Genomic DNA, 17,724 nt, shown 5'->3' with positions numbered 1-17,724 from the left:
GCATCTGCTTCAGATATGTTTTCCAACAACAGGCATAAATGAGATATTAAAAAACTACATCTATTTTTTTTTGTTTTGGTATCAGGGATTGAACTCAGGGGTGTTTAACCACTGAGCCACTTCCCCAGCCCTTTTTTATCTTTTATTTTGAGACAGGGTCTCATTAAGCTGCTGAGGATGGCTTGAACTTGTGATACTCCTGCCTCAGCTTCCTGAGCCACTGGGATTGAAGGTATGAGCCATCATGCCCAACAAGATGTTGAAAATATCTAACCACACTATTGGTGTTAAGAAGACTCTTGATTTTTGAATAACCACTATATGCTGAATGTAAACACCCTGACTGACCTGCACAAGCATGATCCCTAGGTGTTACCATTACTGTCCTTGTGATAGAGCCATCAGTATCACTCCTTCACTGCTGCAGATAGACTCTTCTGGAAGTGGCAGAAGCGGAACTGGGGTCACCTGTGCTGGTTACATTTTTTTTTTTTCTGTTGTGCTGGGGATTCAAACCAGGGTCAGATAAGCATTCTACCACTGAGCTATATCCCCAATCCTGCTGGAGACATTTAACCTGGAAGGTAAGTGCTACCTTGAAGGGCATTGCTCAATCTGATCAGGAGCCAGGTTCTTCAAGCAAACAGTCTACTAATACCTTTCAAGACAAAATTCCTTCTTTTTTTTTGAATCCCCCAGTGCTCTTTATCTCTAAGCTACATTCTGAGCCCCATTTTATTTTTTATTTTGAGACAGGCTGTGGCTAGGTTGTTTAAGGCCTGGCTAAACTGCTGAGGCTGTGTTAGACCAGGACGCAAGAAAAGACCACTGACTCCAATTAAAATCAAATTAAAGCAAGCTTATTATTTCGACCGGCCGGGCTGCCTCTCCCTCCCAAAACGGCGGGAACAAGACAGCACCCCAGCTTTTCTGAAGCCCAGCTTTATAGCCCAGAAAGTTACACAAAGGGGGGTTACAGATAACAGAACTCTGACAAGCATCACACTAATGGTAGTTTACATTTTTGCTGGCCCCAACATCAGAATTTATGAGGACCATTAGAGCCTCAGAGAGGGTCGTTGTCTGGCCAGGGAAGGCCAATATTTATGAGGTGTCACTAAGTTTCAGAGAGGGCTGCTATCTGGTCAGAGAGCCAGGCATGGGTGAGTTCAAGGCACGGGCAGGCATTCCAAGCAGGTTCAGAATTTGCAGTAATTTATAGTAAAGCCAAAATTATCTTTTCATGGTTTTGTGGCGAGATGCCCAATTTTAAGAAAAGATCAGGTTGGGTCTATCAGCTGGCCTCAATTTTGAGATCCTCCTGCCTAGGCCTCCCAAGCAACTAGGATTATAGGTACGTGCCATCATGCCTGGCTCAAGCCAAAATGACTAGAGCTATTGTAGAAGGGTGGGCCCTAGCTTTTTCTCTGCTGGCCCCTTTGCATTTGTTTGACAGGATGGTGACATTGCTGGGATCGGTTATGTGTAATCAGAGAAAATAAACATTTTTAAATTACATATATTTTGATGAAATAAAAGTTTTGGAAAATCTTCATGAATCTTCAGTCTTCAGGATGGTTTTAGGCAGAGCACACAGAGGAGCTTCCTTAGGGCTCAGAAGACCATCTGACTTGGGAAGGTGCGTTGGTTAGGACAAAGAACAGAGCAATAAAGTCTGCTGGACAATGAGAGGCTGCCCTTGTGGGCCAGGAAAACTTTGCATACATTTGTTTTTCTTTCTCCTTCCCTCCCTCTTTTTCTTTCTTTCAATGTGACATGGTCTCCCTATGTTGCCCAGGATGGTTTTGAATTCAGCTCATGTGTTTCTCCCAGCTTCAGCCTCCAGAAACTAGAGGCGCTTCAAATTTTAAGGTGAAACACCACAGCACTGCAAGGCTGTCTGTGGGCCGGGGCGGGCTCAGAGGCAGAGACCCTGCCTAGCACGGGGCTGGCTCTGGCTGTACCCCGGCGCCAAGAATGAAAGAATGAATTTGAAAAAAGGAAATCTCTAACTTGGTAGTTACTGCTGTGAACGCTGGGACAGCTCCCCGGCCTCTCTGCTGAGGTGGCACCTGTGTTCCAAGTGTCTCTGGCTCTGGGTCGCCTGTGGCAGGCCTGGCAATGGGCTGAACAATAGATGGGAAGGCAGCATCCGGGTTGGATTGGCACCTCTGCTGATGCAGATGGTCCCCGACTGTAAACTTCAGCAGAGACTGAGGTCTGAACTGATTTTTCCTGGGCTAATGGCATGAGACATGACACTCTTCTGATGCTATTTAGTGGCAGAAAGCCACAAGTCTCAAGGGTAAACCGCATATAAACTACAGTGCACTGTGCTAAGCGGTGACGTTCGCTTGGCCAGGTGTATTCAATGCATTTTGGACTGAAGACACGAGGACACAGCCCCACTTCAGGAGCGTAAGGTGCTCTGCTCAGGGTTGGTTCAGTCACCTGAGCTCTGCCTGTGGTTGATGAATAGAGCCCCTAACCTAGAGGGTGGCCTGGCTGTGGGTCCCATCCATTCCTGTAACAAAGGTTCACTGAGAGCCCCCATGTACTCACGCTGAGACGGTGCTTGTGACATTCAGGCTGACAGTCCCCAGGCCAAGTCCTGCAGGGAATGTGTCACTGGATACTCGCCTCACATGTGACAAACAGCTGGGGACGTGAGATCTGGAGGCTTCCTGGAGGAAGGATCACCTCAGCTGACAAAGTGTTGTCCAGGGGACAAGGCCCAAGGGCAGCAAGAGCAGTGGTAGCCAGGGAATGGCCACATCAGAGAAGGACACATGGGGACAACTGCACAGATGACTCTGCCTTTGCCTGTCCTCAGCCTCCAGGAGCTATCCATTCATTCTGTTTCTACTTACCCTTGTCCACCTGCTTCTCCGTGATGACCCCCCCAAAACACAATTTATTTTGCATTTTCACAATCCTTCATATATTTTCTATAAATAACATAAACACTGGATCATTTTTCCATAATAGGCTTGTCATAAAAGTTTCAGAGGGTTTTCTTTTACAAAGAGATAAAATAACTTGGTGCAGTGGTGCACACTTCTAATCCCAGCTACTGGGGAGGCTGAGGCAGGAGAAGGGCAAGCTCCAGCCCAGGCCAGGCAAAGGAGCCAGACCCTGTCTCAAAACAAAAATAAATGAATAAATAAAAACAGAAAAAGGGCTGAGGGTGGTGCTCAGTGGTAGAACATGTGCCCTGGATGTTGGAGGCCCTGTGTTCAAGCCCCAGTACAGAAATAAATAAATAACAGACAAGATATATTATGACCCAGAATATCACAAGACAATATATATCAGTAACATAAAAAAATCTGTAGCTATCTCAGACATTTGATGATAAAGATTAGAAGAAAAATGAAACCAATTAAATGCCAATTATTTATCAAATTGAGAAATAATACTACAAGCATTTACCGTTTAGAAGTTATCATTTTAAAATGAAAAATTAAAAAACACAAAGCATTAGTTGCCCTGATAGTCTTGATATTTTTTTCATAACAAATATTTCAGATGTAAAAACATTTCATTTTCCATTGTTCTTGATCAAACTGTTGAGAGGGTGTCCACAGCATCTTCAACTTGGGAATATGTGTTGCTTTATTTAAGCTCACTTCCTTTTCTTTTTTGAGGAAAATATTTCGTCTGCTTCTCTTTTTTTTATGCTGAAATCAATGTTAATTCAGATTTCAGATTGGTTTCTGATTTCCTGTCAGATTACTTCATAATATTCACATTTTCTCTTTGTGTTTCTCCTGCTGTTCACAAAGGACTGTAGCCTATATAAAATATTTAAATACTAGTATACTCCAGTGAACATTATTTGGTACTATTCAAATAGTGTAACATCTAGTAAGATTAATAGTTCTATACTGAATCCTGTGTTGAAATGATCAATTTAAGGATTTACTTTGCTTCCAAAAGGTATTATTTCTTGGAACAATACTTTTAGGACTTTTATAAAGGATCCTTTTATAAAGGATACAATGCATATAAACTTATTAATATTTTAATTTCATGAAAGAGATATTTATGTGGTATATGCATACAGTGGAATATTAGTCAGCCTTGAAAAGGAACAAAATTCTGACACATGCTACAATGTGGAAGAACTTTTATGGCATTATTATTATTATCATTATTTTAAATATTTATTTTTTAGTTGTAGTTGGACACGATATCTTTATTTATTTTTATGTGGTGTTGAGGATCGAACCCGGGGCCTCACAGGTGCTAGGCGAGTGCTCTACCACTGAGCCATAATCCCAGCCCTATGGCATTATTATTATTATTGTCATTTGAGGTGCTGGAAAATGAATTCAGGGCCTCATGCATGCTGGGCAAACCCTCTTCCACTGAGCTATACTCGCAGCCTAAAGACATTATTTTAATTGAAGAAAGACAAATGCAAGAAGCAGCTGTGGTATGAATATATAATCCACTTACATGAGATTCGTGGGGTAGCTCAAATCATAGCAAAGTACAATGGTGAGTGGCAAGGGCTGGGGAAAGGAGACTGGAGAGTTACTGTTTAACGTGGCAGAAAATTAGTTTAGAAACATAAAGTTCTGGAGATGGATGGTGGTGATAGTTGCATATTAATATGAAATGAGTTAATCATTACACCTATGATGATTAAGAACATAAGTTCTATATATTTTGCCACTTTTTTTTTTTGATCCAGGGTTTCATTATGTTGCCCAGGTTGGCCTTGCGCTCCTGGGTTCAAGGGATCCTCCTGCCTCAGCCTCCCTAGCAGCTGCGGCTCCAGGTGTGCACTGATCACTATACCACAGGAAAATGATATTTGAGCCAAGACTTGATGGAGGTGAGGGAGAAAACCAAGCAGATAAGTGGAGAAAAGATGTTGCAGGCAGGAAACAGCAAGGAACCTGGGGAGGGACAGGCCGGCGAGGTATTCAAACCGTAGAGAGGTCAATGTGGCTGGAATGCACTGAGCAAGGAGGACACCTGTAGGAGATGAAGCAGAATAAAGAGGAAAGGAGAATAGATTTGTGCGAGAATTTGTTTTAAAATAAACGAGAAACTATTGGTAGATTTTGATCATCAAAATGACATTGTCTCAATTACATTTTACAGTGACCCTGCTTTTCCCTACTCTGTATGAGGCTGTTGCGGTAGTCTGGGGAAAGAAGGCCATGATCTATTCCAGAGTAGCAATGGTGGGGTCTGAAGTATGTAGAGCCAAAAGCATTTGTTGACAAATTGAATGTGAGAACAGCAGACAAGTCTGAGACAACCTAATGATTTTTTAAAATTATATTCTTTAGTTGTAGGTGGACACAGTACCTTCACTTTATTTTTATGTGGTGCTGAGGCTCAAACCCAGTGTCTCACACATTCTAGGCAAGCGCTCTGCCACAGAGCTACAGCCCCAGCCCGACCTAATGATTTTTTTGGTCTGAGTCAGATATGGTGGTGCACAGGAGGCTGAGGCAGGAGGATCACAAATTAAAGGTCAGCATGGCCAACATAGTGAGACCCTGTCTCCAAATTTAAAAAAAAACAGAAAGGAGAGCTGAGGTTCTAGCTCAGTGAAGCATTTGCCTGGCATTTGTGAGGCACTGGGTTTGATTCTCAGCACAGCATATAAACAAAAAGCAAAATAAAGGTCCATTGACAACTAAAAAAAATTTTAAATAGAAAGGATTAGGGATGTAGCTCTGTGATAAAGCACCAGTGGGTTCCATCCCCAGTGCCACAGGATGATCTGAGAAACCAGAACACTGGTCATCACTGGCAGGGACAAGAAAACGGTGAGAGAAGAGGTTGGGAAGAAAGGCCAGAAGTTTAGGGTTGGATAGTCCCTTTTTTAGACATTCAAGTGGAGAAACTGGATGGGCAGTGAGAATGAGTTCAAGGGAGACAAACGCTTTGAAGACATGAATTTGAAGCCATAAACCTCAAGGGGATGTGAAGGGAATGAGTGTGGATACAAAGATAAAATCCAGGACTGATCTCAGGGCGAGAGGTCAGGGACAAGCAAAGGAGCCAGCAAAGGAGACAGATAATGAGCAAGTCTGGAAGGAGGAAGGAAGCTGGGAGCCAGGGTCTGGCGTCAGGGCACCCAAGAAGAGAGTGCTTTAAGGAAGAGGGCTTGGCCAACTCTACCAACAGTGGAAGGTCTGGGAGGTGAACAATGGATTCACTGTTGGTGTGCGCCAGAGGGGTGTCACTGGTGTCTTTGACAATGGGGCAGAAACCAAACTGTGCTTAGTGCAATATTTAGCATACCACGAATGGGAATAATTATTGGCTGTTATCAGCGAATGGTTGATTTCAATACCTGCCAATTGACCTGTTCTGGTCTTATTTCCTCCAATCCAAGAACTCCCTCCAAGTGATCATTCAAAAAGGCAAAAATAACCTGCCTCACTTACATCTTCAATGCAAATCATGCTGAGATGAGAATGTGTAAAGTTGCATGTAGAAGGACCTCTTCATGGCATTGACTCTAACAGGGAAAAACTGGAAATACTTTGAATATTTGACAACAGAAAATTGGATGTGGCAGTTAAAATGCATCTAAAGTAAACAACATGTAGCCATTAAAATAGTGACATAGAACATTGAGAGATAACGGTTTTTATATAACTATTTTAATTTATATTGCTAGATGAACAGCTGAGCAGTATGCAAATTAACAACCAATTTACCAGCTGGCCATGGTGATGGGTGCCTGTAATCCCAGAGGCTCAGGAGGCTGAGGCAGGAGGACTGCAAATTCAAAGCCAATCTCAGAAACTTAAGGAGGTGCTAAGCAACTTAGTGAGAACCTATCTCTAAATAAAATCGAAAAAAAGGCTGGGGATGTGGGTTAGTGATAAAAAGCACCTAAGTTCAGTCTCTGGTACAAAAAAAAAATTACCAATTTTTGTGTTAAGCAGATAGCAAAGTAATCCACAGCCAGGGTTTGCAACATTTTCTGTAAAGGGCTACATACAGCAGATATTTTAGGCCATGTAGACCATACATCTCAGACTCAACTATTTCGGTTTTAATGTGAAATGAATTGTAGGCAATATATAAATTAATGTGGCTATGTAATAATGAAACTTTGTGAACACTGAAATTCAAACTTTATATTTTCATGTCATAAAATATTCCCTCAATCATTTAAAAATGTAAAAACCACTCAGTCCATTGGCCATAGGAAGATTAGCAGGGGGTTGCCTTTGGCCCACAGGCCATCCTTTGTCAGATCTACAGACACTCAAAATGCTCACTGTGGACAATTTTCCCAAGATAATGGGAAGTTACACTTTCCTTTTTTTTTTTTTTCTTCCAGTACTGGGGATGGAACCCAGTGGCACTGTACTGCTCAGATACATTTTTGAGACTGGGTCTCCCTGTGTTTCTGAGGCTGGCTTTGAACTTGCAATCCTCCTGCCTCAGACTCCAGAGCCACTGGGATTATAGGCGCCCGGCTCTTCGCCTATTTAAACACTCCTATATATGTTTTTGTCAGACCTGCCCTGTCCATCTCCTTTATTTTCAATTTTTTAAATTCTACGAACTCTATCACCCATTAATAAACTAAAAAATTTACTCTTTAATGTTTATTATTATTTATTATCCAGCGTCTCTTCTCACCCTCCACCCCATGCGAAGACAGAGATATTAATTTTGTTCCCAGATTAATTCCCTGAACCCAGAATAGTGCCGGAACACGGTGGCAGTTCATTAAATATTCTTCCAACGCATGAGTGAATAACGTTATGAACTATAATTTTTTGGCGCGGTACTGGGGATGAAAGCCAAGGGCGCTCTGCCACTAAGCTACATTCCCAGCCTTTTAAAATTTTTCAGACAGGGTCTCACTGAGTCGTCGGGCTGGCTTCGAACTTGCATCCTCCTGCTTTCGTATGTACTATTCTTTTTTTTTTTTAAGAGTGGCAGTAATATGTACTTATATTTTGCTTTTATAAAGGGGAGAAAATTCGGTGCAGCATTTCATCCAGGTAACAAACTTCTTGAAAAGATGATGATGTGCACATATATTGAATAATTAAGACTTGAGGTTTGTCATGATTAATAAACTGACTGAATAGCCCTGCTCTTACATTAGAATGTATCAAAGATCTATGAAAATTTTCATTAGTGACTGTTGAAACTTGATTTTCAAATTTCACGTTCCAGATATCTGTTATATATTGTAAATGAAATACAAAGCTACAGATTGCTTTTTAAGAACTTGAACTGCTTCTCCTTTCGTATGTACTATTCTTACCAGAAACCTAAACTCCAATGCAACATAAAACTTCCGTGAATTTCCATGCCTTGGAATGAAGCTAACAAACTTGGCGGGGCAGTCCCCTTAGTTCCATCCACTCCTCCAGTTTCCGAAACAGCTACTTCTCGCCCTCCGGGGCCGCGCCCGCGCCCGCGCCGAGCACGCGCCGCTCGCTCCCGCCGCCACTAGGCGACGCCCCTACACAGCCTCTGAGCCCAAACACAAGTTCCACGTGATTCGCGTCGCACCCGGTGGGCGTCACGTGACGGACTCAGTTTTCCTCCAATGGCTGTGCAAGTTGTGGAGAATCTACTTAGGACCCGGCCCGAGGCGTAGATCTCCCCGTTCTTCTGCCAACCAAGCGGGCAGGCTCACCGCTTCCAGCTGGGCAGCGGAGTCTCGCCAGGGATTTCTCTTAACTAAGCTTCGGAGGGCCCAGGCCTGCGCCGCGGTCAGTCCCGGAAGTGACCTCTCCCAGAGGGGCCGGAAGTGGCAGTGGAGGGAGGGAAGATGGCGGAGGTGGTGAGTCCGGTGCCCGGGGCGGGGCGGAGGGAGCCAGGGGAGGTGGGTAGAGCCCGAGGCCCCCCAGTAGCCGACCCTGGCGCCGCGCTGTCTCCCCAGGGGGAGATAATCGAGGGCTGCCGCCTACCCGTGCTGCGGCGGAACCAGGACAACGAAGATGAGTGGCGTGAGTGACGTCGGGGGGCGGGGCCAAGGAACCTGAGGGCGAGGGGCGGGAGGGAGTCAACCGAACCCCCGGGATGGGGAGGGGCCTCTGAATCCTGGGGCGGGCGGGGCCAAGATACTCTGGGGGAGGGGCGTGGCTTCTAGCCGCTCCGAGATGGACAGGGCGGAGCTTGGAGAGGGGGTGACACTTGGTGACTGAAAGGGGTTTGGGCGAGAGCTTGTAAACGGTGAGGCATAGGGATCCGGCCTGGGGGTGGGGTTCAGGTCGTAGAAGGGTGGTGCCTCATGGTCTGAGACCCCTGCCTGTGTTGTTCTCACAGCCCTGGCCGAGATCCTAAGCGTGAAGGACATCAGTGGCCGGAAGCTTTTCTACGTCCATTATATTGACTGTGAGTTCTGGGCCTGGGTGAGGTGGGGCTGCAGGGTAGTGTGTGGGGCAACCTCTGGCATTCCTTCCTGAGCCATTCCCACTGCTGCAGTCAACAAACGTCTGGATGAATGGGTGACCCACGAGCGTCTGGACCTAAAGAAGATCCAGTTCCCCAAGAAAGAGGCCAAGACCCCCACCAAGAACGGACTTCCTGGGTCCCGCCCCGGCTCTCCGGAGAGAGAGGTGGTGAGTAGGTCCCTGCTTCACCTTTTCTCTCCTGCCTCCTCCTTCTCTCATCTCTTGGCCTTAGGGGCTCCTGGATGGGCAGGAGGCAGCACCCTTCCTCCTTGACTTCAACTTGCAAAGAATGGGGGCCAAATTGCAGATGTAGCTTCCAGAGTCCAGGGACTATTCTTGTGTCCTTGAGAAGGCAGAGGGTGGGGTTTGATCACTCTATGCTGAGGGGCCCTTCCCCTTTGCCATCCCACCACCATACCCACCCCAGAGGAAGACCCTGGACCTATTTCTACAGCCGGCCTCCGCCCAGGCCAGCGGGAAGACCTTGCCAATCCCGGTCCAGATCACACTCCGCTTCAACCTGCCCAAGGAGCGGGAGGCCATTCCCGGTGGCGAGCCCGACCAGCCGCTCTCCTCCAGCTCCTGCCTGCAACCCAACCACCGCTCAACGGTACCCTCAGCAATTCCAGGGACCTTGCTTTCTTCTCAGGTCCCACCTTCTCTACCTTCTGACCCACCTTTCTTGGTTTCTCTCTGCAGAAACGGAAGGTGGAGGTGGTTTCCCCAGCAACTCCAGTGCCCAGCGAGACAGCCCCAGCTTCAGTTTTTCCCCAGGTGAGCCCCCACTTCATCTTTTCTCTTCCTTTCTGATCTCTGGCAGCTTCCTTTAGGCTTATCTCACAATCACTCATTCTATTCCTACCATCTCATCTGCAGAATGGATCCGCCCGTAGGGCAGTGGCAGCTCAGCCCGGACGGAAGCGAAAGTCGAATTGCTTGGGCACTGATGAGGTGGGTCTGTGGAGCAGCACAAGAGGGAAGATAGGTGAAAAGGAGCGGGATATACAGAGTGGAGAGTTTAGTCAGCAACTAGTTTAAAATTTAATACAAGGGCTGGGGCTGTAGCTCAGTGCCTTGCATGTGAGGCACTGGGTTTGATCCTTAGCACCACATAAAAATAAACAAAGGCTTGCTCTCCATCTACAGCTACAAAAAAAAGATTTAATGAGTTGTCATATACTACCAGAGAAATGAAAAGCCGCGCTCCTTTTGTGTACAATGGACCAAAATGCATTCTGTCATCATGTACAATTAGAATATATTTTTTAAAAAAAGTGTTGTGGCTTTGTGGTAGTGCACTTGGGTGGCATGTGTGAGACACTGGGTTCAGTTTTCAGCACTACATATAAATAACAACCGAAAAAATACTTAAAAAAAATAAAAATAAATAATTGAGGAGGGCTGGGGTTGTGGTAGAGTGCTTGCTCAGCACATGTGAGGCACTGGGTTTCTCAGTACCACATGAAAAATAAATAACTGGGAGTGGGGGCGGGCACAGTGGCACATATCTGTAATCCCAGCAGCTGGAAGGCTGAGCAATTCAGTGAAACCTGTCTCTAAATAAAATACAAAATGGGGTTGGGAATATGGCTCAGTGGTTGAGTGCCCCGAGTTCAATCCCTGGCAAAAACTCTCCCCAATAAATAAATAAATAAAGCAAGCAAAGGTCAATTAATTAAAAAAATATATATTATTAAAAAAAAAAAAAGTAAATGAGGGGTGATGCATAGTGATGGTGGGATTAGGAGCCAGGTAGAACATTGCTCATATTAGTCACTGAGTGACCTTTTTCAATTATCAGTTTCTTAGTTTTGGTTTTATATTTGGGAAAGTGGGGATTATGGCTTTCCTCATAATGTTGTTATTAGGCTTGAAAGAGGAAGTGTGTGGCAGGGCTGTGAGCTATAGTGTCCTGTTGAGCCATCTCGTAAACCTGTCATCTTCCACTGGTCCTGGGCAGGACTCCCAGGACAGCTCAGATGGAATACCATCGGCACCTCGCATGACTGGCAGCCTGGTGTCTGATCGAAGCCACGACGACATTGTCACCCGGATGAAGAACATTGAGTGCATCGAACTGGGCCGGCACCGCCTGAAGCCGTGGTACTTCTCCCCGTACCCACAGGAACTTACCACTCTACCTGTCCTTTACCTGTGCGAGTTCTGCCTCAAGTATGGACGTAGCCTCAAGTGTCTGCAGCGTCACTTGGTAAGAGGGGTCCAAGGAAACTGCCCTCTCAGTGGCCCAACACCTTGCCCTTGCCCCTGATCATCTTCTCTTCCTCAGACCAAGTGTGACCTGCGACACCCTCCAGGCAATGAGATTTACCGCAAGGGTACCATCTCCTTTTTCGAGATTGATGGACGGAAGAATAAGGTCAGTGGCTGGGGGCAGTGGAAACAGCTTCCTTTCATTTTTCATGCTCAGGAAAACTGACCAGTCTGGCCAACAGAATATTTCAGCCTGTTTTAATTGAATTCTTACTGTAGGGCAGGTGCTGGGGGAAACATAGATGACCAGAAATAAGAGAAAATCTCTTGCTCTAAGAGCCCATGGCCCATGGCCAACACAGATTTGCCAGCAGCTACTTAGTTCCCAACGTGAAAAGTACCATGAAACACAAGGTGGGTTAGCAGGGTCCAAAATGCTTTGTAGAGATGACCTTGGAGCCCCGACATGAAGGGGAAAGTGGGTAAGAGAATCCAAGTAGTGAGGTTCTGAGGGGAGGCACATCCCTACAGGGATAGCATGTGTTGACAGGCAAAAGCCACTCTGGTTAAAAGGCAGAGGAAAGGGGCTGGGATTATAGCTAAGTGGCAGAGCACTTGCCTCACATGTGTGAAGCACTGGTTCAATCCTCAGCACCACATAAAAATAAATAAATAAATAAAGGTATAGTGTCCATCAGCAACTAAAAAAAAAAAAAAAGGCAGAGGAAAGGGAATGAGGCGAGGCTTTCAGAAGGGACAGAGCTTAAGTGACAGGAACAAGACCAGTGGGGTGGCATGAGGGGTCACAACAGGTTTAAGTCTGCACCAGTGGGAAGAAAGAAACCTGGAGATTGCTGAGACTCACCTGGTGGGGGAGCTGTGGCTGGGGTGCAAAGCAGGTGGTTAAACAGCTAGGTGAATCTCCACTGAAAGTGAAGTTGAAGCAGCAAGATCCATAAGTTGTTGGTAAAACCCCTAAGACCACTTTTTGATCAAATGTCAGGATTCCTTATCTCTGCCACAGAAGAGTAAGTCAGTTCCCAACAGGTGTGTGTTAGGGTTAGTGTGCAGGTTAGTGTGTTAAGGTTTTGATGGCCAGGTTCCCAAGACTTGCCACATGGGCATAGTTTCTCTCATTAACCTTGGTTCATGTCTGATTTCATGGAGACATGTCACTGTTGACAGTTTTTAAGTAGAGCAGGGTGCAGTGGAGGCCCCCAAGTCAAGCTTAGGTGGAAGAGGAACAGGGAGCAGGGGGAATCTGTCTAGCTTGCCAGAGAGGCAGATGCCAGCATGGAGCCAGTACACAGGCTCCTGGACACCGAGTAGCCCTGCCTAAGCAGCAAGGAGGGCCTGACTGGTGGAGTGGGTTAGGCCCCAGGGAATGATTTTTATCACCCATCTGCCTGGAACATAGCACAGAAAAGTTCTCCAGAAGGGTGACAGGTTTTTCCTTTGCAGAGTTACTCCCAGAATCTGTGTCTTTTGGCCAAGTGTTTCCTCGATCATAAGACATTGTACTATGACACGGACCCCTTCCTCTTCTATGTCATGACGGAGTATGACTGCAAGGGCTTCCACATTGTGGGCTACTTCTCCAAGGTCAGCACTTACCCTTGCTATCTCACAGCTCTGCCCTGAGCCAGGTCCCTCCCCTCACTCCTGCTTCTCTGGAATAGGAAAAGGAGTCCACAGAAGACTACAATGTGGCTTGCATCCTGACCCTGCCTCCCTACCAGCGCCGGGGCTACGGCAAGCTGCTGATTGAGTTCAGTGAGTATGTGTGCTGCCTGGTTGGGGTTGGGGCTGGGGCTGGGGCTGCAGGCAGGCCCAGACCTATTGTCAGTGCACCTCAGTGGTGCCTCACCTGCAGATGTGCCAGATTGTTGTGATTCTCAACCCTGGCTGTGCAGCTCTGTCACCAGGAAAGCCAGTCAGAAATAAACGTGGGACTATACCAAGGTCCTCTCCCTTCTCAGGGTAACTGCCCTGCTTTTTGGAGTAGGTTCTCAGCTTCCACTGTTCCTGGGCTAAGATTCCAAGTACCAGCCCTCTTTCCCAAATCTGTTTCATCTGCTCCTACTCAGGGCCCTGGGAAACGTAGTGAGCTCCTGTTGCTCATCTGTCTGGGTTTGTGCTACCATACAAGTTGTTAGGCAAGAACTAGAAGTTAATATCCCCAGGTGTCCAATGAGCCTCAAAGGCAGTAGGTATTTAAGAACTGGTTAACTCACCAAACTGATGTAACCACAGACTTGAGCCCTGCTCCTTTATTCCTTTAGGTCAGTTCCTTAAAGCCCAGAAAGAACTATGCTCCTCTTTATACATAGGCTCTTCAATATCCCCAACCTTGAGATCAACTTCCCCCACTCCCATTCCATTCACCTCACCACTCTCAGAACTCTTGGGAAAACCAAGTTCTGACTTGGAAGACAGGGAGGAAGCCTTAGGTTCTTTGCCATGTGAAGACAAAGACTTTGACCTGACCAAGGTCATGGTCTATCTAAAAAATTTTATTGGTTGATAGTACCAAGATGGGGTCATGTTCTCAGGAAACACTCAGCCTGGTAGAACAAATGGATCCTTAAGGAAACTCAGTAAATACTTCTGTGGAGATGGGATGTGGACAAGGTATTTATTTCTGACTAGCAGGGCAAGAGAAACATCATTGCAGGCAGCTCAAAGGGTGGGTGGATGTTCACTGGGGAGGATGTTCCCTGTAGTTGCAGAGGTGAGTATAGCCTCCAGGGACTCCCATCAGGACTCTGCATGCAGTGTGGACCCAGCAGAGTTGAGTAGGAATCCAAGTGTGCCCTCTTTCCCTTATTGTTTTCTCTCTCTGGATACCAGCCTCTTTGTCCTTTTTGCCATAGGGTGGTTGGTTAAAGTCACAAGAGATTGGGCAAGAAGATAAGGCTAGCCAGTAAAGATGTAGCAAGGGCAGGAAAGGCTAAGATCTGTTTTGAGGCCAATTATAGCTGAAGGCGAGGGAGGGCTTCTATAAAATAGCAGATACTCCAGGACCTTGACAGGAGAATGTAAACTCAGCTGCAGAGATGTGAGGCCACTCTACTCTGATTGAGGGTCTTGCCAAGGCCCTCAGTCAGTATAAGTAAGAAGGAAAGGGCCACTTCAGAGGTCAGCTACCTTGCTCCAAGGAATGACCTCTCTTGGGCTTGAAAAGTCCTTGCATCTTAATGCCACCCAGCCAAGCCAAACTGGCATTAGAACTGCTCACACTCCCAAGGTCACAGCTAAGGATTTGAGTGCATGGAGAGTTCAGGCATCTTTAGGCCTGGGTCAGAGATGAGAGTGTCTCTTAGTTCCTTGCAGACCAAAAAAGACTTGGATGATAAAGGAAAACCAATGGCTCTTTCTTCCCATAAGCCATTTTTTCTGCATTTCCCCTACCCATAAGCCTGCACTGGCTCCTGAGCACCCCTCTACTATAGCTGCTCTCAGTGCCCTTAGCCACAGATGAAGGTAAATACTCAGACCTTTAAGAGGGAATTGAGGGACAGCAGAGATAACTATAGGTAGCTTGACTCTGCAGTCTGTGTTCTTATATATTGTTTGTGTGGATTTGTGACCACTTACCATCCTCTCCTGCTCCAATGCTTTAGGCTATGAACTCTCTAAAGTGGAAGGGAAGACAGGAACCCCAGAGAAGCCCCTCTCAGATCTTGGCCTCCTGTCCTATCGAAGTTACTGGTCCCAGACTATATTGGAGATCCTGATGGGGCTGAAGTCAGAAAGTGGGGAGAGGCCACAGATCACCATCAAGTGAGCTGGGCTCTGCCTACCTGGGGGTGCATGGCATGGCTTATCTGTTTCTGGGGAGAGATGGAAACCCTCAGAGGATCTGACCTTTACCCTCCCACAGTGAGATCAGTGAAATCACAAGCATCAAGAAAGAGGATGTTATCTCTACCCTACAGTATCTCAACCTCATCAACTACTACAAGGTAGGGGGTGTGCTGGGGCGGACAGGTGAGTAGGGTGCTCAGGGCAGGACTTGCATAGGCTGATCACCCGCTGGACCCATCTCCTACCCAGGGCCAGTACATCCTCACTCTGTCAGAAGACATCGTGGATGGGCATGAACGGGCTATGCTCAAGCGACTCCTTCGAATTGATTCCAAGTGTCTGCACTTCACTCCAAAGGACTGGAGCAAGAGAGGAAAGTGGTGACCAGGCACTACCCATACCAGTGCCAACAGAACTGGGGCTGAAAGCCCATTCTACCCCCACTGGGGATCTGAAGAGGCATGCTAAGGGAGACAAGACTGAGGACAGCTCCAAGAGGGGATAGGCCTGGGAGGGGTCAGCTGATGGACAGCACCAATGTGAGCTCAAGGCTCAGGACAACTCCAAGGTCAGCTGGCTACAGGCCCAGGCCTGCTCTGAACCAGGGACCAGAGCCAGGCAGTTGTGTACAGTGAGATGGGGGTGGGGGCACTGTACAGAGGGCTGGTGATTGTAAAAATTCCTTTTGTAAAGTAGGAGCTGGGGGTGTGGTGGGTACTGGCTGCAAAAAATTCTGACCTTTCTTGCCCCCAGCAATAAATTGTTTCTATAGGCCAGAGCCACTAGAGGTTCTTGTGGGAATGGGACCCATGCTGGGGTAGGGGCACCAAGGTACCCAAAGACTCACAGGTACTGTGAAGAGCTCATTTATTGGGATGATGGAATCGCAGGCTCCAAAGTGAAGAGCCGGTTTACTGGTTTGAAGGAAATCAGTGGCTTTCAATTTCAAGCTCTGGTTTTCAGTCCTCAGGCACCTGTGCGTGAATCTGCAACAGGAGTCACCTCTACTATAGAGTTTCTAATATAGTGGCCAGGTGGGGAGGGACGAATGATACCCACTTCTAGAAAAGCCAGTGGTGGGGAAGCCATGCTTCCCACACTGCCCAGTCAAATTCTCCAGGGCCAGGCTCCATTGGCCCTATAATGCTTCCCCGCCCTAAATCTCCAAATCCCCCAAGGGCAAGACTGGGGCTGGGGTAAACAAGAAGAGGAGGGTGTACTCACCGCTTCAGCGAGGCTGGGCCAAGCGAGGGCCCCAAGCACTTTGGCATCCGGGCCAGGGGCGGTCTCCAGACCCCACAAGGTGAAGCTGCTGAAGCTGCCAGTGGCTCCGATAAAGCGGTCCTGGGAAAGGGGCAAGGCTAAACATTCGGGACGCGGCTCCTGCCCGCACCCCCTGCAACCCTGTCCCCGCGCTTACGAATTCTCGCTCCAGCGACTCTGGGGCTTCCACCAGCTCCTGCTCATCTTCCTCGCCGTCACTCTCTGAGCTCCCGGAGAAGTCCTGCTTCCCTTTCAGCCTCTCTCCTCTGTCCTCCGTCACCATCACGTATCCCGTGAAGCCGGGCGGCACCGCCGCCTCCTCGCCCCGTAGGCTGCGGCCCCGAAATGACACCTGGAGTCCTGCAGAAGGGAAGCGCGGGACCTGGGTCAAGACCTCCCCGCCACCTCCGCGGGACCCCGCTGCCCGGGCGCAGAGGCTGCCGGGAACGCGGTCCAGCTGCGAGGCTCACCGTCGGGGCCCTGGCGGACGGCGGGCGTGAAGAAACGCCCCACGGGTGCGGGCCCATTCACCAGGACCTCGCAGGGCAGGAGGTGCAGCGTAGCTGGGGTCGCGTCGCACAGCGTGCCGGGGCGCAGGTGGATGCGTTCCTTCTCCACCACCGCCTCGCCGCGGCATTCCATTCTCCGGCGCCGCTTGGGGCCGAGGGCAAAGCTGGCGCGGGAAGCGCGCGGGGCCTGTCGGGAGGCGGGGTACGGTCGGCGCGGAGCCTCACGGGAAGCGTAGTTCTTCCCCTTTGCAAGTCCTGCCTCCCAGCGGGAAATCATTGGTCTGCGCGCATAAAACTTGCAGAAATCACTCCAAAATCATGTCTGAACACTGGCAAAATATGAACATTATCCAAATCACAAAAATTATGAAATTCCCTCTTTCTTTTATAATATGGTGACTTATTTGCTGGGGAAGGGTGCTAGGATACTGCGCTTAGTGAACATAGGGGTGCTCTACTACTGAGCTGCTTCCCTGGTCCTTTTTATTTATTTGGAGACAGGGTCTAGCTAGCCTTGAACTTGTGATCCT

The 17,724-nt window shown here is 47.6% G+C and overlaps 2 protein-coding genes across 6 annotated transcripts; one reads left to right on the top strand and one right to left on the bottom strand.

Annotated features, from left to right (window-relative positions):
* Positions 1 to 8,598: 8,598 nt before the first annotated feature.
* Positions 8,599 to 16,200, top strand: Kat5 (lysine acetyltransferase 5). 5 transcript variants are annotated; one of them, XM_046445228.2, is made up of 14 exons: positions 8,599 to 8,791; positions 8,891 to 8,957; positions 9,277 to 9,345; positions 9,436 to 9,572; positions 9,832 to 10,014; positions 10,104 to 10,178; positions 10,281 to 10,355; positions 11,365 to 11,613; positions 11,692 to 11,781; positions 13,077 to 13,217; positions 13,295 to 13,388; positions 15,239 to 15,398; positions 15,499 to 15,580; positions 15,672 to 16,200. In XM_046445228.2, exons 1-14 carry the CDS (start codon positions 8,780 to 8,782, stop codon positions 15,804 to 15,806), a joined length of 1,569 nt encoding a protein of 522 aa, XP_046301184.1. In that variant the 5' UTR covers positions 8,599 to 8,779; the 3' UTR covers positions 15,807 to 16,200. The 5 variants fall into 5 exon arrangements, with proteins under 5 accessions (XP_046301184.1, XP_046301183.1, XP_046301185.1 ...); XM_046445229.2 differs by having other exon boundaries at positions 8,600 to 8,791; positions 9,859 to 10,014; XM_046445227.2 differs by having other exon boundaries at positions 8,599 to 8,957; positions 9,859 to 10,014.
* Positions 16,201 to 16,272: 72 nt separating this feature from the next.
* Positions 16,273 to 17,389, bottom strand: Rnaseh2c (ribonuclease H2 subunit C). Its single transcript, XM_046445233.2, has 4 exons — positions 17,156 to 17,389; positions 16,843 to 17,045; positions 16,647 to 16,766; positions 16,273 to 16,408 (listed from the first exon to the last, which is right to left on the bottom strand). Exons 1-4 carry the CDS (start codon positions 17,325 to 17,327, stop codon positions 16,382 to 16,384), a joined length of 522 nt encoding a protein of 173 aa, XP_046301189.1. The 5' UTR covers positions 17,328 to 17,389; the 3' UTR covers positions 16,273 to 16,381.
* Between the last annotated feature and the right edge of the window lie 335 nt (positions 17,390 to 17,724).

This window comes from Marmota monax, unplaced genomic scaffold, assembly GCF_021218885.2.
Source record: "Marmota monax isolate L192 unplaced genomic scaffold, Marmota_monax_Labrador192_F-V1.1 WCK01_AAM20220418_F8-fsc00038, whole genome shotgun sequence".
NCBI lineage: Eukaryota > Metazoa > Chordata > Mammalia > Rodentia > Sciuridae > Marmota > Marmota monax.
The sequence above is the reverse complement of the archived record's forward strand: the minus strand, read 5'-3'. Positions and strand labels throughout refer to the sequence as shown.